Genomic DNA, 27,490 nt, shown 5'->3' on the forward strand with positions numbered 1-27,490 from the left:
ACATTCCTCAGTCAATTTGATCGATCAATGGAAATATCGAGTTATCATCACCGACTTATTTAACATTACATATACTCTTATAACTAACAATAAACTTTAAATTTTCAAACGTTACGAAAGTAAAGTCTATTTGAAATTAATAAGAACACTATAATTTTGTTATCTTTTACACTCTTGAAATTTAATATATAAGATCCTCATCTTTAATCGCTACATAACTACTAAAAAAGAGAAACAATTGCTGCTTTGACATTTTCATCTCCGATCGAGTAAACGCATTCGTTGAATAGCTAATTTAACATTAATTAATTAATTGCATCAGATAAATCAGATAATTTACTACCTAAAGAACCAATTCTCTTCGAATGATTTTGCTATTTCAAATTCGAACTATGTGTTACAAGAAATATAACAGAAAACTAATTGTTTTAAGTTAGTTTATACGTATATATACATATATGATATATATTTATTATATATACAAAAATTATATGTAATTCTAATAAATTTTGGCATGTTATAATATATAAGTCCTTATATTAAATAAAACATTAAATTATTCAAGACACTACAAATTTTCATCCGTCTTTAGCAATATTCAAAATGATTTATAAAATAATAAAACGTTTATTTAAATCACGCTTACATTTATAATACACAATACTATAAAGTTAAAACAAGATTAACTGTCCAAGATTGAGTAATTGGAATGTTGCAGTGTTGGATGAAGTTAATTGTCGTATTTATAATTTATTGAGCAACCTTTGGGCTCAGTTTACGAATATTTGGGAGAATTTCAATACCAACCGTAACTCTGAACCAACTGAAACTCGAGATCAAGTTTAACGGATTCTTCAAGATATAGAAGTAGCTGCCAATTATCTATAAAATCTGCTCGGAGAATTGGATTAAGATCCGGTATAACGGTATTTTAATTATATTAATCAATTTCATTTTTTTTTCTTGTATAAGCGTAATTCTTATATGAGTAGCGAGGCGTGTTTATAAGTAGAGCGGAATGCAATGGTTCTCTTTATTGAAGATTTCAGTATAATTTTTTAATTATATCATAAAACGTCAATCAAATAAACATGAAAATATTATAAAGAATATATTACAATGTAATTAATATAATGTTATAATATTATGAAATATATAAAATATCAAATATTATAATGTACAAAATATTTTCTAAAAATTATAAAAAATAGTTTTAGAAATTATATCTAACATAAAATAGCTAAAGATGTGTGTCAAGTTATTAATAATTTAATTTAAAATATATAACGAAACATTAAACCTTAGTTTTAAGTATTCAGCTTCCGAGGAAATGTCGCGAGTCTAGTAATATTTGACCAATAATTGCAAATCTCTTCCGGTGCTCAGTTACAAAGGAGAAGCGTTTTGCATGGTTCTCGTCACGGTACAAATTTCGGACACAAAGAGTTAATCATGCGGCACTGAGACATCTTCGAAAAGTGATGATGTACTTGAGCTAATTAATTATCTCCTCGCGAGATAAATCGCGCATTTATCACTCTCGCGTTTACATAGTTTGGTAGCAGATCTGGGCGTAATTATTACCGGGCTGGGCAGGTCGCCAAATAACCGTAAGCCCGTGCATAATTGCGAAAAGTCATCCATAGCGACGTTTGGTTTGGCAGCCCGCTCTAATTTGCCGTGCAAGTTAATTCGAAAGTATCTTTAACGTAGCATACGTATCCGATGAATTATCTTGACGTGCATCATGGCTACGAAAGATAAATTTGTCTTCAGAGTTTTCAATAATTAGCGACAAATCATAAAAGCGCTTTTGGATGCAGAATCAATCTTCGAATGTAATTTATTGTTTTATTATTAATTTAAAAAACAATATTTCTTCAACAAAAATAGTGGGATGTTAATGCCCTCGAAATTTTCTGCAAGTGTAAATACATATTCTTAACGATTTGCGCAAATCGAGTTTCAGTGATGGAAGTAGATAATAAAACTATATTTTTATTGTCTAATGATAACCACATACGAATGGAAGATGGCTATGAAAATCTAATCTCGAATAATAAAAAGTTGGGAAGAGTCAACATTAAATCTTCCTAGAGATCTATTCGAATTTTAAGTGAAAAAAATTGATTTTAAATTATTTAAGTGACTGCAATTGTCTTCTTACCGGTTAAAATTATAAACAGAAAATCCACTATTTTTCGTTCTCTCGTATCATTATTACTGTATTATTTTTACGGGTAATGAAGTGAGACACGAATGAAAAATAAAACAATGCGTTTATATTCTAGATACAGTTGTTGTCTTGCCAAGAATTACTTCACTTTCCTAGCCGTTACGACCGTGCCATTAATCATTCTTGAATATCTTATTGTTAGCAAACTAAACCGTGATTAGAACGTTCATCAAAATCCAAAGAACGATATTTGAAGAGAAATTTTAGAAAAAAAGATTAGTATCTTTTTTGTATATCTGAATTGTATAGTATATGTATTTGAATAAAAATATGTTAAAGTAAGAAGCACATTAAACGATAGAAAAATGGAAACACCAGATTTTGTAATTTAAAAAATAATCTGCCCATTTATCTATTTCTTATCGTACCTGTTATATAGTTTTGGTAATAAACGTAATCGAAACCACACACATGGTATATTGGCTCGTGATGTCAAATATATTTCCGGGCTGAAGATGTTCGAAGCTACCGTCAAAATGCACAAATACCTACTCCCAATTCTGACACGTGAGCTTATTTACACGCTATCGGCAACAAAGAGCGTGATCACGCGTGTTTCGTGACGATCCACTGTGTCCACCGAGGACAGACCCATGTACGAAAATACATTTACGTGGAGCAAGAAGATAAATCGAGGTGGCGGCGAGAGGCAGTCGTTGCTTCGTTGACCTCCGTTCAAATTAGAATAATGCCGCGCGAAGAGAACACCAATAGAGAAGAACTGCCTGGCGGAACACGCGGTGGGAAGTTTTCCCAAAGATATGGTTAAATGTCAAAATATAAAGTTTATACTTTCATATTTCCATTGTTATTTTAATCACAAATTATCTACCTGTAATACATTAGTATTTGAATATAATTGTAGTTGCACCTTCCGTTCACGTTTTTATTCATATACGAATGTGCGAATACATATTATTTTCTCTTTTTTTATCCCTAAATTTTTATTCGCGTATTTATTTATTACTTATTATTTCATATTTTTATTTGCGTATTGTTTTTTATTTCCATTTTTTTTTTTCAACCGTTCTACTGTCGGCATCTCGTCTCTCAGAGCTCGAGGTTGTCTCACCTCAGGAATAATTGCCAAGCATCGAGAAAACGTACGTAGGTATCTCCTGACAGCCGTGTCATACGTCGCGTACGACATACGGCATAGCACGAGGAAAGTTCTCGGTCGAGTCCGATTTCAGCGGGACTTGAGTTAAATTCGGACCTCTTCTTCCTCCGATCCGTAGGCCGGCTTATTTAGAATTGCGACGGTCAACGGCAACTGGAAAGGCGGAAATAGAGCGGTTCCAAACATTTCGTTCCGCGACCTGTACGATGCAAACGAGGAAAACGTAATAGGCGGTAATTGATAGTTTTCCCCTATTGTGTCATTGGAGAATATTTCTAGAAGAGTCAACAGAGTTAAGGAATAAGCTGCCATTGACCCTTTTTAAATTTTATGAAAGCCACATTTCTGCATGTTGTCTATCGTGCAATTACATTTATTTTTAATCTGTATATTGGTAAAATAAAATTATATTTTACAGTATAGTGTGTTGAGGCAGTAAAGAAGTAAAAAAATTAATGCACACGCGATACTATAACGTTGACGATGAGATTGGAAACATGATCACTGATAAAAAGATTATCTGAATCAAAGAATTTATTAGCTTTAGCCGGTTTTTTTAATATTACAGAATCTGCTGACAGAATATAATGGCAGATTGGCTGTAGAACCTGAGCAGAATCTATCGTTTCGTAACACTATTCAAATGGTGTGCTCCATTGAAATGTTTACGAAATGACAGATTCTATTCGTTTTCTGACAATCTGCTGTCAGATTATATCAGCAGACTCCGCCCGCGCCGGCAAATACGAGTTTAACGCAGACACGGATGATACCGGATCTGTTGTAATATCTGCTGCTAATCTATTGTCATACTGCGGATAGTTTGCTTACTGGGTTCATGATACAAGATATAAGATAATGAGACGATTTATATAAACAAAATATATTTCTTAAACGAATATGTAATAGCACGTTGCAATTGCAAATTTTTTTTTACAATTAGTGACAAAATTATACGGTTTTTGTGATAGATCTGCAGACAATTATAAAAGGTTTTTTTTATTAGACTCTCGAACAAATTCTAGGAGAGAGTTCTACAGAAAAATTATTTCCCATTGCGCTGTACACGCCGTAATGGGAAGATTGTTAGGAAGTGCGACAAGTTGGTGGTACTCGAGTTTAAATAGACAATAAGAGCTTCTATAAGAAACAGAGTGTAGAACAACTGAGATGAATGAAGGTTTCGTAGGACAAATTCGATGGATGTAGTTACGCGCGATACAAATTTCACCGCCGTTGTTGTCATTGTTATCATCGTCACCACTACCACCACCACCACCACCACCACCACCACCACCACCGCCGCCACCAAAGTCTGAGTTTCTTTCCCGTGCAACATCATGGCCTTTGTACCCTTCCCTCAGAGGGGGTAGCCTAAGTTTAGACCCGGCGAGACTCTGGCCGAGTTCAGTATGAAATCACCATCCTCTAGAATCACTTTCTTCGCGCCGGACGTGCTTTCCGCGTGGAAGTTTCATCGCGTGGGTTTCAACCGGCGAGAAAGCTCGTCGTGCGCTTAGAAAGGATTCCATTTTTTCGGATTCTAGTGTCCAAGAATTTTACATCTCGCGAAGAAAACTAGAAAGGGAATCTGAGAGAGAAAGATTATCGTGATCACGATGGCGTACAGCTGGGATAATCGTGTTAATTTCATAGTGAAATTTCTGTACGGTTAGTAGATGCAGAGGATATTGCAAGGGTAGTCAAGATAGATTCAGGGGAGGACAACAATTTAAAAAAGCGGCACGCATACGCGCTACGAAATCGCGATATCGAAAATTCAAAATAAATGGTGATTTTTTTGCAAAAAATAAATAAAAAATTTAAAATAAACAAATTTCTTTTGTATAAAGCTTTGTTTTGTGCGAAAAAATTATAAAATTTCTATATACGGTATTTATAACAAAGTAAATCGATATTTTTCAGTCTATTAATTAATGAAATGTTCCTCTGTTAAATATATGTGTCGTGCAAATGCGTCCTCTTGCATTGTCTTATCTCGTCATATCTCGTGTATTCTCCCTTTATTCGTGTGTGTAAATCTCGTGAAATGGTAATTGGTGGTAATACAATATGCGTACAAGGGGTGTCTCCCGATAAGTATAAAATAAATGTATCTCGATAGAATTGACAGAAAAAAGAAAGTGTAAAATATGATTTTTTTTGTTATTTGTCACATAGACTGTAATGATAGATGATGTAATGATTAAAAAGAAAATATCTCTTTTAATTTTTCAAGATGTGTTTTAATTCTATAGAAATCGATTGTTTTATCATTTCTTTTCTATGCAGAATGACGGAAAGAGTTAAAAACTCAAAATAATTTTTAAGTAATCTATAGAAAAATGTTTTAAAAACACCTCTTCGTCGTGTATCATTATTATTACATAGAAATGTGGCAAAACATTTTTCTGTTATATTTTTTCTTCTACTGTTAAACAATTATTTTATATTAAGTTTATTTGCCGTGAGACATCTTGTATACTGTTTCATGGAAATTTGTCAACAAAATAAGACATCATCGTATTATTTAAAATATAGTACAGAGATAATATAAGCTTGTGATTAAGAAAAAGTCGACTGCAAATTGATCGGGCAACGGTATATAATGCGGTAAAAGTGGGACACTTCTGTTTGTAAAAATCCAACGATCCAAAATAAGTGCGTTTAGTGAGAGGAACATCCTGTATAACTGCAGATATTGATAACAACGGATATTTGGATAAGCACGATTTCGAGTGCATGGCACTAAGAATGACGCTGATCGAAGGCAAGGGCGAGTTCAATTACAGCCGGTACCAAGAAAATCTTCACATTATGCTCTCTTTGTGGGAGGAAATAGCCGATTTGGCAGATTTTGATAAGGTATGTCACAAGATAATGTTTCTGTATAACAAAACGGACCAACTATCTGTCTTGGCACAATTTAGGTCTTGCACCGGTTTCAAATTCTTCGAATTCTAAGAGCCGCTCAAGACTCTTGTAACTCGAGATCATTCGCAATATTTGTTACGAATTTTCTTACGTTCCAAGACAATTATCTAACGATCTATTAAAATCCACGTATTTTGCTTCGGTAATTTTGCGAAAATTATGTTTGATATTTGGCGAGCGCTTTCTCGGTGAAAATAGGTATTTAATTTCTTTTTTAATAGAAAATTGACAATTTAGATTTCACATTCAATTTTCGATATTCGATATTAATTCAATAATCGAAGATTAATTTGAAAAGTAATAAAGCACATTTTATAAAAACTTGCAAAACTGGATATACAAGTACTTAAATGATTAATTGGACTTGAACGTGCGATTGATTTTATTAATTTTAAATTTACCAAATATTTAAAAAAACAGATAAAAAATAAAGAATTTGTAAATATAATAATTAATTACGTCAAATTAAAAAAAATTGAACTATTAGTCTTATAATTGAAATAATTATTATAATTAAAAATATCTTTCAAATTCTGGTTCGTGTATTGCTGATATATAATAGAAAATAGAAAGTGTTAATCTGTCGTATAATATATTAAAAGAGAGATAAGCATTTATTTATATTATTCCTTCTAGGACGGCGTAGTAACGATAGAAGAATTCAAAAAGGCTGTGCAAAGTAGCTGTGTTGGTCGTTCTTATAATGATTTTCCTCAAGCTATGAAGATGTTCATCGATACCCACTTCAAAATACTTGACATGAATGGTATTGTGTAATATTTACAAACGTAAGAAATATACATTGTGTAGAATAGTGAATACATCATAATTTTTTTTCTACAAAATTAGATCAATAGAAAAAATTGACGAAAATTATTTTTTGAAATAATGGATTTTTAATTTTTATAATGTCTGTTCCAGAGGACGGCGTAATTGGTGCCGAAGAATTTCGATATGATTGTGTTTCAAGGATTGCTGTGGATAATATAGACGTCCTTGATAAGGCTTATCAAAGTCTCTTGAACGTAAGTTCAAAGAAATAATTTGATTATTTGATAAAATAAAATAACTACTTTTTTTTGATACTTTAAAGAACTGATGCTATAAAGCAGTAGCTGTTATCCAATTTATTATCTCAAAACATATCAATTCAAATACACTCCATTGGAAGATGCGCATTTTTTTATTTTATAGGTAAATAAAAAATGCGCAAAATAATAATAAAGAATTATGTCAGTACAATTGTTATTTCATCAAAAAAATTTTTATTATATATCTCATTCCATAATCATTTTAGTAAAAATATTTTAGTAAAATAAATCTTCCAAAGCATAAAAATACATTTAAAAAAAAATAATTACTTCAAAGTGATCATTATGTGAACAGGACGACGACAGAAAACGCGGTGGATTGACCTTATCACGTTATCAGGAATTATACGCGCAATTTCTCGGTAACCCCGACGACAACTGTCCAGCGATCTACCTCTTTGGGCCAATAGGACAAGAATCATAACTGAAATATTTGTCATTTTGAAGCGGCATGAATCTTTGTGTCATTGTATGTACAAAAAGATACACACACACAAAAAAAATGTGTTTAACTCAATATCTGTATTAATCCTTGTAAAAATTATTGTAATAAATCGGATATTTTATTGTAATGAAAAATTTTTGCATACCATACTTCGCGTATGGTAAACGTTAAAACCTTAATGTTAAATGCTCTTCTTTGCAATATCACATATCGATTAATCGCTGTTTCTCCGTTATCAAGTCTTTCAACATCGCATGTAGCAATATATATAGCAATGACAAAAATTCAGAATAATTATCAAGAAATATATTTCTGGAATAATTCCTTTTCTTGAAAACTGTGATAATGTATTTCCAGATCGATAATTAGAATTTTTAAATAATAACACGCGCGCGCGCGTGAGCGTGTAAAAAATACATCTATTTAATGTGTGTGTGTGTGTGTGTGTGTGTGTGAGCACAAAACTGCAATTTACGATAAACAGTATATATAGATTTTCTGAAATATAATTAAACAAAATAATATAATGCAATTATATGGTACAAACAAGAGAAAATTTATTTCTATTTATGTGACAACACAGTACGCTTTGCATGCTACTTGAGATGCTTCTCTGAGTTTTCTTTTCTTTCATTTTCCGTTTATCCATCATAACATTATAATTTAATTTGACGCTTACACTTTTTCACTCCTTCACAATATTTCATATTTATATCGAAGCTTCTATTGATATGCATTTCGTCATATACATGGTGCAGTGTAAATCGAAGATCATTTACGATTAGTACTCTTCGAACAAACCAGTATAATATACATTAATTTAACGAAATATATCGCTTCATACGTATATCGAACACACGCATATGTCTGCCAGACAATAAACTTGTACATTTCACGACATATTTTTTTGTATACCATTTATAACATTTAACGCAGCCATCGCTCTTTTTCGTGTCTTATACATTCATCTGCACGCAAATACATATATCGCAATAACAACTTGAGAAATATTAACAACTTCGTATGTATCTAGCGAGTTCCTTTCTTTTGTAATTGTATGTACTGCTTGACGATTGGTATAAAAGTTACACTCTATATAAAACGTTCGAATCCATAAGTTCTTTCAAACAGGAAGTAAGCATCAGGCATGTAGAAAAACATATTAAGATTAATTTACCCGCTAAAGTTCTTGTTATGTATACAAACAAAAGACACTGTTGCAAAATTTGTTACATATACATCGAGCAAAAGCGTCGTATTTCATAAAGAACTTACATCGACAAAGCGCACTAATGCATAAGATTGGCAAATCTACTCCGCATTGGAAACCTAGCAATTGAATGTAATATAAACTATCCCATTCTATTTCATTCGACAAAAACCTTACATAATTCTAAATATTCGACTAAATTATAATAAATTCGTGCCTAAGTAATCAACCAGTAATCAAACTTCTTGTTGGAATAATAGAATACAGTCAGCAAAGCCTGAGATTGCAAAGCTTAGCAAAGAATAATGTACTTGAATACATATTTTGCGATTCTCTCAATTAGTTTTAACCATTCAAGTATAACGCAACAAGTATACTTTGAACAGGTCGATTGTTAGGATTAATAAGATTCGTATTTCGTTTCTTTGAGGTTTTTGCTTACTAAGGATCACAAAATCAATTCTTGTACAATTTATATAAGTATAACGTGTAACTACATAGTATACGAGTGATCCAATTATTAAAAATAAAAATTAAGTGATTGAGCTTTTTATCTGCAATGCTTTTTTAATCTTTTATTACATATAGCAATAACAAACTTACTTAAACATTTTTAAACTAATGTATGACCCATGCTATGTGAGATTCTAAGCTATATTTGTATTAGTTGTTTCATGTAATTTATTTAACTTCTTCGCAAATAGCGTAAAGATAATTCATGCGTTTATTTCCTCATTTTCGTAGTATAGTAATGACTTAATCCCATCGATGATTATTTTCGAGCTCGATTTGAAGCAGTGATGCTTCTGCTGAAGTAATTTACCACTTTATAATTTCTACAACAAACTCAATTTATTTCCTGTAATCCAAGTGTAGGTGTACCCATACATTTATAAAATTTATAGTTTTCAAATTTTATTACTTTATTCTTGTTTTTCATAAAAAAGACAAATACATTTTCCGTTATATCGAAATATGGTACAATTTTCCATGTGTACTTCTTGTAGCCTGTTTTCTCAATGTCTATTAATTCTAATTAATAGCTTGCTTAATTTTCTGCATTGTAGGGTTAGAACGAATGCTTTAATAAAAAGCAACAGAGAAGCAGCTATCTCCTGAAAATAGTTATATACAAATAACACAAAATTTTGCCAACCAAAACGAAACGTAAAACAATATTTAAAAGAGCATCTTAAAGATTCATATTTTACGTGTCTTTACACGTCTCTCAGATATTTATGTTGCCTGAATATCTAATAATTATATGGAATAGAAAAGAAATCGGACATTCGAATTGTGAGAATTATCGCTAAAGTTTTCAAAAAATAATCTCAAAAAACGGCATAATAAAAATAATGTGAAAAATATTTGAATCTTACAATTAGAAATAATGTTCTCTATTGATCCATAGTAAGCTAGCGACAAGGAAACTATTACTTTGCCTGGCCTTAATTTAATATCTTAACATGTCATAAATTCGGAACTTGGCAAAGCAGGATATTTACCTATAAGAAATAGACAAAACATACTTAAATCTAACCAACAATACTGATAATTATACATTTTACGACGGAAATTTAATCTTTAAGTAACATGGTGAAGATTTACAACATTCGTACCATTTATGCCAAGAATATATATTCACATACGCGTAATGATACCAATGATTAGTATGTAATAAATTCTCTGATTTCTTATTATCGAACATTCATTAACGGAATTCTTACATTCTGAAGCCAAAGGTAATCAGTGTGAAAAATCCAAAATAATTTCAGATGTACTGATGTAACAAGATAATCGAATGATCTGGTAAGATTCAGAATAATTGGACTTGGATGGATGGCTTCACCATGGAACTTATGGATTATTGTAAGACTTGAAAACTTAAATCCCCTGATATAGATATCATCTCTATTTGCGACTATCAAAATTGATTGTATGCGTTTCATGCATACAACTTGTATACTGACTATGGACGGCATATAGAACAATTTATCGTTAATTATCATAAATATTTAGTTAATGACTAATTTAATCATAGTTCCAAATACATGAAATCTTGAAGTGTAGTATTATTTTTGATATTATCACTAAAATAAACCACGGCAATGGTTATTTTACAAATGATACCAACCTCTTAGATAATTTATACATTAATAAATTCAATATCGTTTTAATAATAAGTGTTTTAACTGTCAATACTTTAATGTCATACTTATGTAAGTAATAACTGGATATCGATATCAGAAAAAAAGATTCATGTCAATTAAGAAATGCATTAAAAAAAGAAAAATGCATTTTATATCCGTCACGTTTTCATCACCATTCTCAATAAATTTGTTTAATGAGTAGTAAGAAAACAAAAATTCTTCATTCTAGATAAATTATTCTACTTAAAATCGATCACGCATATGATTAAGCGTTCGCAATTGCGAAATATTTTAATTTCGAACAGTCTGTGAGAATCTATAATATTACATTAAAAAAGAAAAGAAAGCCTTGCCCGAAATAAATATGCTAAAAATGACGAAGACTTAGAACTATACAAATTTATTTATCGCTAAAATATAATGCCAGATATGAACGTAGATGGACATGTTCACCAGTCTCGAAGAATTTCGTAGAAACAGTTCGTTTTAAACTTTCTATATTTCGGAGGAGAGAATTCGTGAAAGAGAAGAACTCTCTCAGTTCACAATGGCTCAAGATAAACGATTCTATTGACACTTATTTAATAGATTCACTTCAGTCCTTCTAAGTACAAAAATTGCATCCGATTAAATCGGTGGTTAATTCTTCGTTAGAATATTACATGGTGATCAGTCACATCGATGGAGTTCACACTGGCGTAGGAAGTGGACGCGCGTTGATAGTTGTCGTTTTGGAGTAGAGGAGAATCCGGCTTGTCACGTTCGTGACGCCTAGCTTCACTTTCGCTCGCGAGTTCGCGGGCTCTTCTACGCCCTCGGCGCGACATCACGCCTGAAATAACAAAGAAGCACACTTTAAGCATCTTAAATCTTCATCCCATCTAGCGCAATCTCCCGTCGCACTGTGTGATTACATTAAAATTGTATGATTAAGATTGTGCTGTTGTGTGATAACATTGCTCAATACATATGACTTTTTTTGTGTACATATAATTTTCTACGTGTCTGTAACATTTCTATTTCTATTTATATATACAGGATATATACAAGAAGCAACTCATTAAATATAACACAATATAATATTTCATGCAACAACAAATATGCTCACATTCTTGTAAAAAATACTAAATCTTCAAACATTTCTTCAAGTAGGCACAATAATGTACACGCATTTACAAAATATAACACATATAACATTACAAAATTTCGAGAATCTCTCTTTGAAGAAAACAATTTTTTTCCTTCTTTTTTTTAGATATTAGCACAAATTAACTATAAATTAAAATACATATTGCATTTGCCGATATATACTGAAAATCGTGCAATTACAAAATAAATTTGCTACAAAATAATTTTTTAAGATTTTAATCATAAACAGAAGTTTTTCATATATTGCCGTTCATTATGACATTTTGATAAAAATGATATAAAATATTTATCCATATATAGTCAGCAAAAAATTTTAATTCAAAATTGTAAGGCGTGAGTGTTATAGATTTAAATGTTATAGAAATTTATATAAACATTTTCACTATTTAATTTATTTATGTATTTTTGACAATTTATGTAATTTATCTATCTAACTCTCTGTGAATAAAAATTTTTTTCAATTATATTTCGTTATTCATGTCAAATTATCCTCTACTAATTTCATATTTATTATATTTTTACAATATTACGATAGATGAAAAGTGTTATGTTGTTATATTGACAAATACAATATTCATATCTACCACGGATATCTTTTACAATTAGAGCAAGACATTAAAAAGGTATACAACGATTATCTTAAATAACAGATTAACCCCTAAAAGATATATATTGAAAAAGTTTTAATATATGATCTAAAAATAATTTGTGACATTATATGGAAAAAGGATAAAATTGCAATGTGAGCACCACATGTGTGTGATCTTATTCTACACATTTTTCTTTTTCACCAGTGATAATATTTTTGGATTTTCATATCCCTGTAATCAATAATTTTATAGCAGCATAAAATCAATCTATATTTAATAGGAATTTGATTTCAAAATTCGACAAAGAACTATTCAATTATTGGTCAATGCATAATCTCAGAGATTATACAGGATGAGTTTTATTTCGTGTGCCAATTATCTCTGCCAACTATCTCAGAAAATATTGATTTATTGGACAAATGTTTCAGATAGAAGTTGGAGGATTCAGAGGGCCCGTGTCGGGCCCAGTAGGATCCAAAATCTTTAGATCGTTTATTGGCCTCCTCTGAATCCTCCAACTTCTATCGGAAATTTTTCTAATAAATCAATATTTTCTGAAATAATTGGCGGAGATAATTGGTACACGAAACAAAACTCACTCTGTATATGTTGCAATACATATGTAATTGCATGCTATGCAACATACGTACGGTTACGTTATAGAAAATATATTGATAAGGCAACATTTTTTTTATGTATTAAGATACACTGCATTAACCAAATAGTGACAGGCACAAAAACATGACGCACAAAGGCACTAACATATGTAGGGTAAACACTATAACTATCTTTAATATTTCTGAAAAAGTAAGATTAAAAAAAAATTTGTTTAACAAAAATCGTACGGTACACAAGAGAGCATCGTACGGCGGTAACACTTGCATTCTCGAATGCATCAAATTATTTCCTAGATCAAAAGCACTTTTGTTTAATTATTAAAGTAATTTAAATCGACCGTGACTGGCAATATATAACGTCTTTCCGATATGAACATAGAAAAATTACTTTAATTGTTATTCTATACTGTCAAAAGAAATTTATTATTCCACTTTTTTTTAATTAAATGCTATATCAATAGTTTTGTGTTTATTTTCTAATAACATCTATTAAAACAAATATAATAGCCTATGACATAAGATCATTAATGAAGATCATTTGTGACAAAAATATTTTGGAATGTACTTCAATATTATAACTCTTAACTGGTGATTCAGTCATATACAATTAAAGAATCTATTGAAACACAGGAATCTATTGAATATTTACTATATTTAAAATATTAACTGGTAATTTAGTCAAAATTAAGAAGTTTAGTGAAGCACAATAATATTTACCATTAGAATATATCAGAAATTTAATACATAGATTACCTATTGCTATATGATACTGCTCCTATATATCACACAATTTTTGTTAGATTTCTTTCTCCCATTTTTTAAGGTATTAAAGACGGTAGTCTTATCACACCATGTATAATAATAATCAACTAATATACAAAAATAACATATCATTTAACATCATAAAGTAAAATTAGAGTAGCATGTTTCTAAAAAGCTTTTCCATCCCACACTCATTAATATGGTTAGAAACATCTCGAATACAAACTTTAAATACATGATATAACTAGAACAATCTTAACGACCACAATTAATAAGTTACTCAAATTAATGTGCCAGCTAATATACAAGGTGATTATAAATTGTCTAGATTTGTCTAGCTTTAGGTGTTCATAACTTCCGTTCTAATAAAATTAATCTAAAAAACATTAGAATACAAATTTAGTGAAGCTTCATATGCACATTAAGATTGATCTATTAATAAAAATTGTTCTATCGGATTTTTTTACACATTAATTTTATTATAGATGTATATAGACCGTAAGTATGCACGTATATGATTGTATATAGACTGGAAGTTATGAATACAAAATAAATTTTTATAGCTATTTAGGCAGCGTTTAGAAACATCACCTGAGTGTCGAAAATCTATAGTGCACGTAACATACGCTGTAGGATTTTCAGCAATCGGGTGATGTTTCTGAACGCACCCCTAATATAGTGCAATCGGTTAGACTGAGAATTTAAACAAGGTTATACATATGTTATTTACTGTCGTATTAGCAGCATTATTTTGTTATGCATAGGAATGCGTTAATGCAATATTTTCCTGTAAAATCTTGTCAAGACTCTCTTTAAATTTTGACCTTCAAGATTAAAAGATTGCATTTTCTTCCATATATAAATAAATTAAATTAAAAATAAGAGAAAAACACTGCATTGAGGCAAAAAGTGCAATTACATACTTTTTGAATTTGTTTATCGTACAAATTCTTACTATGTAATATTGAAAATATTAGATGTTAGATATGTTAAAAATATGTTAAAATGAATTGAAAGTTATATACATGTTAAAATAATAATACATATTTTTAATAATTCTTAAAGTTTTCGCATATGTGTATGAAATTAAAATAACGTGCTTGAGACTCTTGTGATTTTAAAATAGGTTTACAAAAAGAATATATCAGATAGTTTCATAAACTTATATAAATTGGGAAAAAATATAATATCATTTTAGTCTTCCAACCTATTATATTTAAATGAAAAATAAGAGAGCAATAATCTGTAATATTAAAAAGAATTGCACTTTCTGGATGCATATTCACATGTGCTAAATAACGATAATGTTAAATCGACAATATTAAATAATACTTTGAAAACTCAGTCTATCTGTGCAAAATAAACAACACGAAAATACGATGACAGATTTTGGACATAGAAGAAAAAAATACTAAGAAATTTTACCACATGTCAAAACGTGGACGTTCCTTTTTTATATTCAGATGCTCTGCATACCTATCTGTCACATTCAAGCACTTTGAACGTAGGTGTGGTTGTAGTGGGTGTGGGAGAATTGTGTTTGCTTACACGATGATTCAAGGATGTCTCTTGCACGTTGTCCAGATTTCCATGCATCGCTCTCTTGTGATTCGCCAATTTCTCTTTGTTCATAGGTGAGCCTAAAACCACCAGGGGCCATGGTGCCAGTCCGCATTACTCAAAAAATGTATATTTAAAGAACACGTTTCTTCTCAATGAAGAAGACTAAGCGCAGACGTTAGTAAAGAAATTTGACAAAGAAATATTTCAATGTGTTACTCTTTGTCGAATTTGAAAAGCTGCTCGTATTAATTATATACATGAAAAGCTGAAGGTTTTTGCAATACACATAGGGATATAAAAATGAAATTTTAATTAATATAACACTGGTGAATCCAAATAAAAATTATTGTTTAACTATTCTATTTCCTCCCTAAGCGTTAAAATGCTTCTGATGCTTCTTAAAACTGTAGTGACTATACTATCAAGTGTATCTACCAATAAAATCTGAATTTACACAAAATATGCTTCATGCAACATAAAGTGTTAATAATACATGTGAACAACATATATTTAAATATATAAAATAATTAAAATTTTGGAAACATATACAAAACATCTTTTTCAAAGAGAGAAATTAAAAAATCATTTTTAGCCAAAATATCAAAATTTGTCTACTAGATCCCGATAAATATATTAAAAAGAAAAACAAAAGAAACTAGATTTTGTCTCAGATCAAATATTTGGGAGTTATGTTGTAACTCAGTCCAAAATGCAGAAATTCAAATTTCAATAAATGTTTTACACGCAGAAAATATTAAAAATTTGAAAATTTATCCTTATCTTCAATAATTTTTCAGACATAAAACGATATAAAATACAACAAAATATTTTCAAAGTTATATTTCCTCATCAAACAGTTGAATAAACTTTAATAAATACAAAATAGTATATGCTGATAGCATGTGAGAATCAGAAGACTTGAGTTACCGAAGAATGTAACATAGACTTTTCTGGCATACATATACCAACAAAAAATTGTATATATAATAGTTGTCATAATTATGACAGCACCATCTTACCTATATAACTTAGCAGTACCGGCAAAAAGATGAGACCATGTGCCGCTCCAAATAGTACAATACCCAAATACATTCTGAAGTAAAATACCTGCAAATATCTCTTAGCTGAGTAATTCCGAGTAATTTTATACAATTAAAATATAAACAAACAGAACACCAATTATCTACGTTATAATCATGATTGATTGATAATAATATTACAAGTACTAAAAATCATTTTAAAAGGATCGAGAGAAGCTATTAAAAAATCAATAAATATAAATACTTTAATATTTCAAATTACTTAAACTAAAAGCCGAGTATGTTTCTTGATCGCAATGATTGATAATTTAAATATTAGACAATTGGCGTTCCATTTAATGTTATAATAGAACAAAGACAAACCTGGAAAATTTGACTTTTTGCAAAGCCCAGTACTATAATACCGCCAAACTTTGTCAGCGTAATACCGCTAAATACTGAGCTACCCATATTTGTCAATGCATCTGCGACTCTTTCAACTCTAGTTGCTTGAACTGAGACAGAGAAAGAATGTACCAGATGACTGCAAAACTCGACGGCTATACCAACTGCCTATAATAAAAATCAACATTGAATGATACATTTTCAACAACTGTTACATAGTAGATTTTTCTGAACTACTTTTTAGCTGTATTTATTATATTTTTATATTTTTTTCTCACTTGTCTTTCTTTGTTCTTGCAGTACATTAATATCATAAAAATATAATTATACAATAAATATATATTTGAATTACAAATGAGATATAAAGTTCCTTAAAAAAAGAGCATTCATAGCAATATATAAAATATTATCCATTTCTTATTCTAATATTAACGAAAAAAACATATATATGTCTTAAAAATATAATAAGCAGAAATATAATTTAAAATAATTGAAAATAAAATATGGAAAAGAAATCAACAAATTTATAATATAAACATTTCATTATTCTATTTAATAATATATATCCCATCTTAAATTTTTTAAAATATACAGCTATAAAAAATGTCCAGATAACAATAGATTGATTTATATAACAATGTGAACTAAAATCCACTGTTCTTGCAATAATCAACTTACCATGACAAGATTTACCAGAGATACTGCATTCAAAGTTATATGCCACCAATACATTAAACCACCAATATTAACGACGATCATTGTGATTGTAATTAGAACCACAAGTGATGAGAAGATATCCAAACCCATTAGCAAGAAAGTAACCACAAATATAGCAAGCAATGAGATTCCTATACTCTGCAATGTGTCGGGCCACATAGTCAGATACTGCTCGTAAAATACATAGAAAACACTGTAGGGAAAAACTTCTACGGTAGTGTTTTTACTGAGCCTTCTCAAGTTACAGTTGAGCATGTTTGTAATATTCGCCGCCACTACTCTGGCTGCTCTCATCGATTCATAATAATCGGCCGATGTCTTGAGAATAGAGTGATAAGCCATGAAATAAGAAGCACCGACTGTCGACATTCCCGTGTTAGGATCGGTAATGTAATTCACACCATGTCCGTAAGCTGCATGACCCCCTTTAGCACATGTCTCGTCGGGATTGTCTTGTAGGAAGAACGATACATATTTGTTGAAGTCAATGGGCACTGGTCTATTGTATTCGTTCAAAGTGGCATTACAAAGAGAACAGTGCCGATCTGCAATCCAAAAATATGTGAAAAATAACTCGATTAAAATAGGAAAATATAACATACGTGATTATATCAATTTCTTAAAGAAAAATACATACCGGTATGCGGACAAAATGAATTGTTCGTAGGAAAATATCTGCAACAACCGTATAATCCCGACCAATCGATATAATCATCCATCCAAGATGAAGCAGGCTTAGCTATGTAAGTTCTAAACAAAGAGAACAAAAATTGAGAATATTTTTTCAGTAAAATCTAAAGACACGTAAACATGAAATTAGATTTATTCGTGAAATTTTCTGTTTCTTATAGCAATATACCTATTTGGTTGTTTAGATGCACTAAATATTTGCGTTGACACTGAATCGCTATTACAATACTGTCCACCGCACACTAAGTTTTGCATTTTCGTATCTGAATAATTTAGGCCATCTTTAACAACAAAATACATTGGCGGCCCGATAGATAAGTAATTATTCAAGAACTGAAAAAAAGCAAAAATTTTAATTTTTGTATAATTTTTTATAATTCATATTCAGTTTGATATTTTTGCTTTATCGATTACATACCTGGAAATATTTAAGCACAAAACTATCTTCGGGCATAGAAAGTTCCTGATCTAGGCCAATTTCGATATGCGGTATTACGGCAATACTGCTGCAGAGCCAACCGAAAAACACAACCATCACAATTGCGCGAACCCATTTTTGCAGCAATAATGGGACGTATGCAAGTTTGAAAATTTTATACAGTACTCCATCTACCACTTCTTCCCCATCATCTCGCTTGGAGCGAATAAAGCAACATACATCTAGCCTATTATTCTGAAATCATAAAAAGATATCTTATGCATTTAGTGTGATCATGAATATAATATATAAAATAAATGTGAGCGAGAAAGAGGGAGAGAAAAGGATCTCTCCTATAAAATAGTAATAAAAATTAAATCTCTACAAAGTCTTGTTGACAAAAAATGTTGAATGGATTAGAATAAATGAAGTATTAACATAAATTGTCTTGTATAAAACATACCGCGTGCCGAATTGTGTCAAGTGCTAAAAGACTGACAAAACATGTGATTTGTAATATGAAATCTACTAATAATGCCATTCCAGCATAGAGGGCAAACGCTTTCACGGCAGGCATATCAGAGAGGCCACCTGTAGACAAAAAGAAATATTAATTGCAACAGCTTATTCGCATACAATTTTCGTGTATGTTTACAATATCTTATGCTAACACATACCAAGGAAGAAACAACAGCTTTCCGACACACTTGTGAGTAACATACTAGGACCAACTTGACCTAATGTACGACCGATATGTTCCGGGATCGATTCATTCGGGCGTCTGCCTTCTCTCTGATGAGTTTGAACGAGAATAAAAATATTATCTACTCCGACTGCCAGCACCAAGAATGGAATGACCTCAATGATGATTAGTGTAGCTGGTATACCAATAAAACCGAACAATCCAACCGAACAAATCACAGACGCCAACACTATAAGTACACCTCCAAGTCCAAGAGTAATCTTAGAATCGTGCTAAAATGTAAATTGATCACATATTAAAATATTAGTAATATTAAATAAGATGCGAAAGGAAAAGAAAGCACGTGGCATAAGATTCTCACCAAAAGACGGGAACATGATCTAATTTGGCCAAGAGACACCGCAATATATCCAAACATAATGATATATGATACCAGAATTGTTACAATGTCCGATTGAGATTCACGATTCAGTTCATCCTCGATAGAACGTTCGGACGTAAACGCCATGTTCATAAATGCCGGTTTTCTTGTTGCCGTCCAATTTTTCATAAAGTTGATATAGCTGAAATTTGGATATAAATGAAATATAATCTATAAGATATAATCTTATTTCGAATTTGCCGCGTAAATTTACCTTTCTTCCCATTCCATAGCGGGTAACAACTTGGCTTTGTTGTGATAATTGTTTACGAGAAAAGTAAGGATTATAGCAGTTGCCTTTTCATATGGTGGATTGTGAAGATCTTGCCCCTGAGACAAAAATCCACCTACTGCAATTGCTGGCTCTACAGGACCGCCATAAAGTGCGAGGCATTCAGGATTATATGCATTTCTGAAAGAAAAATACATAAACGTAATATAAATATAAATGATATATATATATATATATATATATATATATACTCAAAAGATATTACACTTATTTCTCAGATACTTGATATTTATTATAACATATCAACAGTAATTCTTATCAACTTTTGTTATATTTTTTAAATAATTGATCTTAAAAGTTTTAAGTTCATCGTAATTTTTTACTTTTTTATATCAATATAAAAAAATTTATCTAAAGTAGATCCTATCACTATAGTGATACATAGTTCACTTTCTAATAATAATATAAATTCTTTTTATATATATACATTCTTTAGAATCTCTTTTAATTTCAATCTCATAATTACATTTTCGTATTTTATTACTTATAATGCGTGTCTCTATGATTCTTGTTATTTTGCTTATATTATTTCTATAATATAATAATAAATATAAATAAATAAATATGGGATGACGCGTAGTTCTGTGTGAGAATAATCGACTCATAGTCGGTGCGTTCGACTCTCACACAATTCATGCCTGAACTTTGTACAAGATTGATTGAAGAGTTGAAGTTTGTCAGTGAAGGAATATAAGCTAAACTTGTATGGGTAACTTATTTCGAGAACTCATAGTTCAAGAAACAGGAGTTTAAATAAATAAATATTACATTAAATATACAATTTTTTTTGCTTCCATCACTTACTGCGAGCAAACTCTGAAGTGGTCCAAATAGTTCACTGTGTAATTCCCCTCTTCGTCTGAATCTTCAAACTTTTCTAAATTGTCTTGCCAGTAACCCCAAATACTTTGAATAGCGCATTGCGAAACAGTCGTCGGACCAGTAAATGGTCCAGTTAAAGGAGCAAAACATATATTCGCTAATGTATAGTTGTTAGGAGTAATTATACTCTTAATACCTTCTTGCAATTCAAAGACTGTTTTTAGAAAAGTGTTATTAAACACAGGACCAAATACAATTGGGCCATCAGAGGTCTTGTGTACAATCTGTAATTAATATTAGACAATTATACATACAGAATAATAAAAAAACAATTACAGTAGCGCTTTTCTTATTTTGTAAAATATGTATTAAAAATATAACTTGTTCTATGCAAAGATAATAGTCTAATATATTTCTGTAATACATACATTCGGTAAGCCAACGGAAGTAATAATAATTTGTTCAGTTCGATAAAAGGGTTCAAAATGTTTATCGAAATATTCCCTTTCGACGCGCGATCGGGAATTCGGGGATGCCCACAATTCCACAGGATCTGTAGTAATTTGCATGTATTTTATGCCATGTCCCAAGGCAACAATCAATAGGAAGCCAAGGAAAGTATTAACCAAGGTCGAGAAGCACAAACTACAAAAGAATATTAGTCGTTGTAAGCAAATATAGAGCAATATTATAATCTAATTTTGTGTAAACTATATCACAAAATGTAAAAAAATTAACTATTTTATTTACCTGTTCCCCACTTGCAGAAGAATTCTTGCAAAAATTTGTCAGTATTTGCTCCAAGCTTCTCAATAAACGTGGATTGTTCTTCATCAAATTCAGCTGGCAACTCATCGCTAGATATGACACCTAAAAACATTTATATAAAGTATAATAAATTTTCAAAAACTTATAAATACCAATTAAGCACCATTATGCAGTTTAAACAATCTTGAGTGCACGTGCTGTAAACAATTAACATTCTATCATCTATAATGAATATAATAATGCTATAACTAACCAATAATTTCTTATACAAGACAGTATAAAAATATTCTATAAAAAACGTTAAAATGTTCCTAAAATAAGTAATCTTTACGAGATTAACAATAATAAAAAGTACAGTGCCTTAAACATAATTATAATTAACAATGTTGAGACAATATTACATTTAAAAAAGTTAACTTTCTTATATAAATATAATTCTTTAATTAAAATTAACTTAAAATAAAATAAATCAAATTTTTTTTAATTACTGAAATTACTAATCTTGTTAACTTACAAGAAAATAACGTTTAACGTTAACAAAAGTAATATAGAATATGTACAATTAGAATAGTTACGACTAATTATAAGTGTTAAGATATAAAGAAGTCCCCTCAATAATATTAAAGATTTTATTCCACTAATTTTACAAGAAATAATAAAATAATTTGTGCTTAAAATGCTTTAAATTTTTATTTTGATAATTTCCAAAAATTATAGGCATCTTCTATTTGAATGTGCCATATTTTACACATGAAGTGACATATGCATATACAAAATATTAGACAATAAAGCGTAATTGCGCTTTATAATTCATTTTTTAAAGAAATCATTTTCCAATGCTATAATGGAGGAATGTTTTTCTTGATTAAGCTTATATACGGCACATTTTCCTCATCTTAAAATTACCTATTTAAAGCAGTGCCGCCTATCACATACACGTAACATATTGGTAACAACATGCAAAATATTAAGTATTGTGTGTGTGTGGATATATATATATATTATATAATATATATTATATAATGTATGTATGTATATAAAATTTACGTATATAAACGCAACATTAACACAAACATATGAAATACTTATATAACACAATTTTTGTGAGCAGAAAATATAATATTTATATAAATATTTGTCAATTATAGGGGATTTTTAAGGAAAATGTATATTTTACTTCCTTATGAAACTTCTTTATAGGAAATATTCTTAAAAAGTTATTTATGAAAAAAAGAGTATTTATATCATACACAAAATCATAATGAGATTGTTATGCAATGTAATAGATTATCCGAATATATCTCGTCAAGTTCATGCATTTTATGAATTTTTACTATAATTATATAAAATGCAAACTTTTTCAAGCGTCACTCTTAAGCATTTAGACTTTTAGTGCAATTGTATAGTTAATTATCCTAAGTCATCATGTGACTATACAGTATTGCATTGCAAAAGAAATATAGTTATGTACAGCTTAACGCTATAAACAGAACATTTAATAAATCCCAATGTAGATAATTGGGAAAATAAGTGGGAAAATTTGTCTAATGCGCAATTGACATCCTGGCAGGCATAATCTGCAAGGGCTGAAAATAAAGCGAAAAGACACAAAAGCTATGAAGCAACAGAAAAGCTATAACAGTAATGACGAATACATCGAAGCTTTAGAATCGAAAAAACCTACTAGAACGCTTAGACTGAAGGTGGACTGTCTTCTTGGTCAGCGGCAAGGGCATACGAGCACCATCTCCTGGGTGTAATCCGGCAGCTAGCCGTCTACCCACCTGTCTTCCTACCTCCTCTCCTCGTGCAACTATACATATGCGCACACCATACATACACAACCTATAGTCTGTACTCATTTGTATGATATACATAAGTATTATATGAAAATCATATGTGCTTCAAATAGTTAACATAACAAAGTAAATACTCGTTCCGCACACGACAAAAGTTATTTGAGTCACACTTATTACAAACCTAAATATCCACGATAATATTACATATACGTAATTCATAAAGTAACAAAAAAAAAAAAGTTAAAGTTAGTGCAAATGTTAACAATACACTTCTAAGAAAATATTGTATAAGAATTGTGCAGCAAATGTTTCAATAAACAAAGTGGATAACATACATTCGTTATAAAAGGTTATTTAAGAGATTATTTTCTTCTGAACTAATGTTTCAGTACTTAATATCTTATAGATTTTGTATAGCTTTATGTATGTGTAAATGATTATCTTTATATGAATTTAAAAGTACACTATATTTGGCGTAACTGTAGATGAACAATAATTATATCATTCAATAATCTCTTTGATACTTCTCACAAAAATAATGTTTGTTTTTAACGTATGTTGTAAATAAGAAATTAAGACTTTCACGGTGTTATTATACATGTCTTTCGGAATTTCAAATAAAATAAATAAGTGCAAGAAAAAGATCTCACCAAAAAAAACCAAAAAAAAAATTCCAGCAATAAAACACCAAGAATCGTTAGAATAAATTAATCATATAATCAACTCTTCACTTCCACACTTATTTATATATTCACTAAGAGATAATTAATAATAATAACACAAGTTACATAATAACTACAATTAGTCACTATGTTCAATAAATTATATGCAAATATAATTTAAAAAATAGCTTCAATTGAAAAAGATACATGCATTTTCCATTTCCTTAATTTGTTGCAATATTTAGCAATAATTTTTATATATGTTTTAAATATGTTGTAGGATAATTAATTTATTTTATCATCTGAAATATCTCATTGTTTTTAAGAATAGTCTAGCAGTCTAAAGCAATTATTTCAAGCATCTGTTGTAATACTACTAATAGTAATTGAGTGCTTCTTCAGACATTGCATTATACATCTTATATTGTTTTATAATAAAAGATAATCTTTAATGACAAGAAATATCCTTCATCTATGAAAAATGTGAAATTGATGTAAATGCAAATTTTCAAAGTCATTTAAAGTTGTATGAATTTACATTGCAATTTATCAAGTTAATTATAACATGTGTAAAAAACCTATCTTAAATTGTTGTAAAAACACATTTATAATTGTAAAATTTCGAAAAAAATTGAGAAAGATAATATATGCCAGACGGAATAATCTTGTCTTAGACATTTTTCTTTCCTATTCTTAAGAGCAAAAAAATATTAATAGAGATATTTTAAATAATAAGATATAATGGACCTCCCTATACATATTTAAAGAATATATACTTTTGAAATGCACAACAGGGTTAAATTTCTTACCTATACGCTTCCTATGACTGAAACACATCATTAACAGAAGGAAAAGGCAGGTGCCCACATATAAAATAATTGTCATTATAACTTCGTAACCATCGTAACCCAAATATTGAGAACGGTTTTGGTAGTGGAGGCATCGGTGGTGGTACTGGACAACTTTGTTCACAATCGACGCAACTGCAAGCTGGAGTATTTTTCTATAAAAAAAGTTAAACAAATTTTTGTAATCAATCACTTTTGTTATACTGTCTTGTTTGCATATTTCATTCGTGTCTTATAATAAAAAAAAAACAATTTATAGATGCTCTTTGAATCTTTTACTGAATGACAATAATAGAGTGGTCTGTTAAAGCAAATATCTAAGGCTGAGTTCTGATATTCACTGTCAGTACTGAAATCTATAATGTACGTCATGTAAACTATAGATTTCAGTATTTGCAGTGAATATCGGAACGCACGTCTCAATAGAATGCTTTTTAAATTAAATAATACTAAAAATATTGTATATAATATACAATTTAAATTGTCCTAAACAATTCTAACTGCATCAATTTTTAATTAACTTAGATGATTTTTCATTTTAGTGTCATTTGATGTAAGAAAAATATATTCTTTTTCCATTTTAAAATAGCATATTTATAATTTAAAAAATTTTTTAAACAATAATTTTGAAGAAATTTTTATTGCATCATATTTATTTCTTAAAATTAAGTCCAACATTTTTTTCGTATATGAAATAATAGGCGAATTATATTTAAATATTCAACTTTGGATCCTATAGTATACACATAAAAAGTAGATATATCTTATATTAATTTTAATCATGCATATGCTTTATTACAAAAATTAATAAATAAAATATTATGTAATTCCGTGGAAATATAAAATAAACTAATCTATTTAATCTTAACTAATGAATATTACATGAGTTATTAAGAACTTGTTATTCTTGATCACCTGCTTTTGATTACCATTAAATTGCAGAATGATAAAAAGTATGATTGTGTGTGCATTAATCAGCAAAAAATCTAACCATTCACAGTGTTGTTCTTTTCTGTTACTTATTCATTACATTTGTCATGTATAACGTAAAACTCGTGTGTGAAGCAAAGAAAAAAGTGATTTATCAGTACTTAACAGATTCTTATAGGAGAAAAAATGTGTAGCTAATGAATGCATTATACACTTTGCGTTATACACTTATCTTATTAAAAAGTTTTACGCTGTCAATGAATTTTATAGATTTAAAAGAGCATTTGTGATATACATTTTTGTATGTATTGTTCACGCAGAAAGTATATGTTGCATATTTATACGCATATACATTTCTAATAAAAAAATTCTATTTAAAAAATAATACTAACGTTTAGCGCCGTACTGCATGTGTGATTGAGGGTCTAATGGCACAAATGATCCGACAGGTTTGTCAGTATTCACATATGTGATTTGGAAAGGTACATAAACATTATTCTCCGCATCACCCATATAGTGAAACCATTTCAAAGGAGTACATCTACTTGCACCCCATTCTCCGCACATTAAATCCAATGCTAACTGCCCCGTACTCGGCACTGACACCTTATTGCACGAGTTAAACGTGCCGTCAAGATATTTATTTGTTATATATATACCTATCCCGTTAATATATTCTACACCTGGAAAGAGATTCAAAATAGTAAAATGCATATCAAAATGTTATAAACATAAATATTAAATCTTGAATATATTAAATGATGAAATATAATAATTACCATTTGCTTCGCCTTTCTCCGTAATGTTGATAAATTTGCTTTGGTTACCAGCGCATGAAAAATCGCAAAAATGTTTCACTAAATTATCTAAGCAACTAGGGCATCTTTTTAGAAAATTGATGCAAGCTTGATATTTGAGTCTAACGTAGCAAGCTGAGTTGTATCGCAGCAGGTATTAATTCCTTTGCCATCATCCACCAACAAATGTGGACAATGCTTAGCCAACAATTTTTGCCCTTCAGAATTCAATGGCTTCGGTGGTCCATCGTAAGGACAATACTTTTTGTGCATAGCTGCATCCGTGTAACATACTCCATACCATATACAATGATCATTTTCTTGACTGACAA

The 27,490-nt window shown here is 30.0% G+C and overlaps 2 protein-coding genes across 3 annotated transcripts; one reads left to right on the forward strand and one right to left on the reverse strand.

Moving 5' to 3' along the window:
* The first annotated feature begins 4,755 nt into the window (after positions 1–4,755).
* Scp1 (Sarcoplasmic calcium-binding protein 1) lies at positions 4,756–16,221 on the forward strand. Of its 2 annotated transcripts, XM_071715679.1 has the most exons (6): positions 4,756–5,027; positions 6,055–6,221; positions 6,927–7,056; positions 7,212–7,315; positions 7,677–7,850; positions 15,939–16,221. In XM_071715679.1, the coding sequence occupies exons 1-5, from the start codon at positions 4,976–4,978 to the stop codon at positions 7,803–7,805; spliced, it is 582 nt and encodes a 193-aa protein (XP_071571780.1). In that variant the 5' UTR covers positions 4,756–4,975; the 3' UTR covers positions 7,806–7,850; positions 15,939–16,221. The 2 variants fall into 2 exon arrangements, with proteins under 2 accessions (XP_071571780.1, XP_071571779.1); XM_071715678.1 differs by lacking the exon at positions 15,939–16,221 and having other exon boundaries at positions 7,677–7,960.
* Npc1a (Niemann-Pick type C-1a) lies at positions 8,359–27,490 on the reverse strand (the record flags this gene model as incomplete). Its single annotated transcript, XM_071715680.1, is given in 22 exon segments — positions 8,359–12,018; positions 16,887–16,974; positions 17,271–17,459; positions 17,970–18,553; positions 18,646–18,758; positions 18,868–19,031; positions 19,117–19,371; positions 19,580–19,707; positions 19,794–20,091; positions 20,181–20,382; positions 20,455–20,652; positions 21,337–21,638; positions 21,783–21,973; positions 21,976–21,999; positions 22,105–22,224; positions 23,807–23,935; positions 25,393–25,492; positions 25,494–25,586; positions 26,754–26,778; positions 26,780–27,044; positions 27,141–27,260; positions 27,263–27,490. Coding segments are annotated over 22 exon segments (3,998 nt in total), but the record flags the coding sequence as incomplete, so codon positions are not given.

The sequence above is a fragment of the Temnothorax nylanderi genome, unplaced genomic scaffold (assembly GCF_030848795.1).
Source record: "Temnothorax nylanderi isolate EJ_2023f unplaced genomic scaffold, tnyl_v1.0 TNYL_tig0169_pilon, whole genome shotgun sequence".
Lineage (NCBI taxonomy): Eukaryota > Metazoa > Arthropoda > Insecta > Hymenoptera > Formicidae > Temnothorax > Temnothorax nylanderi.

What these genes read in the sequence shown, in the direction of transcription:
- Scp1 (XM_071715679.1), top strand. Translation starts at nt 4,976, where the DNA reads ATGGCGTACAGCTGGGATAATCGTGTTAATTTCATAGTGAAATTTCTG. An exon ending in CATAGTGAAATTTCTGTACG is followed by an intron (nt 5,028 to 6,054) that starts GTTAGTAGATGC and finishes GTATAACTGCAG; the next exon opens with ATATTGATAACAACGGATAT. An exon ending in CAAAATACTTGACATGAATG is followed by an intron (nt 7,057 to 7,211) that starts GTATTGTGTAAT and finishes TGTCTGTTCCAG; the next exon opens with AGGACGGCGTAATTGGTGCC.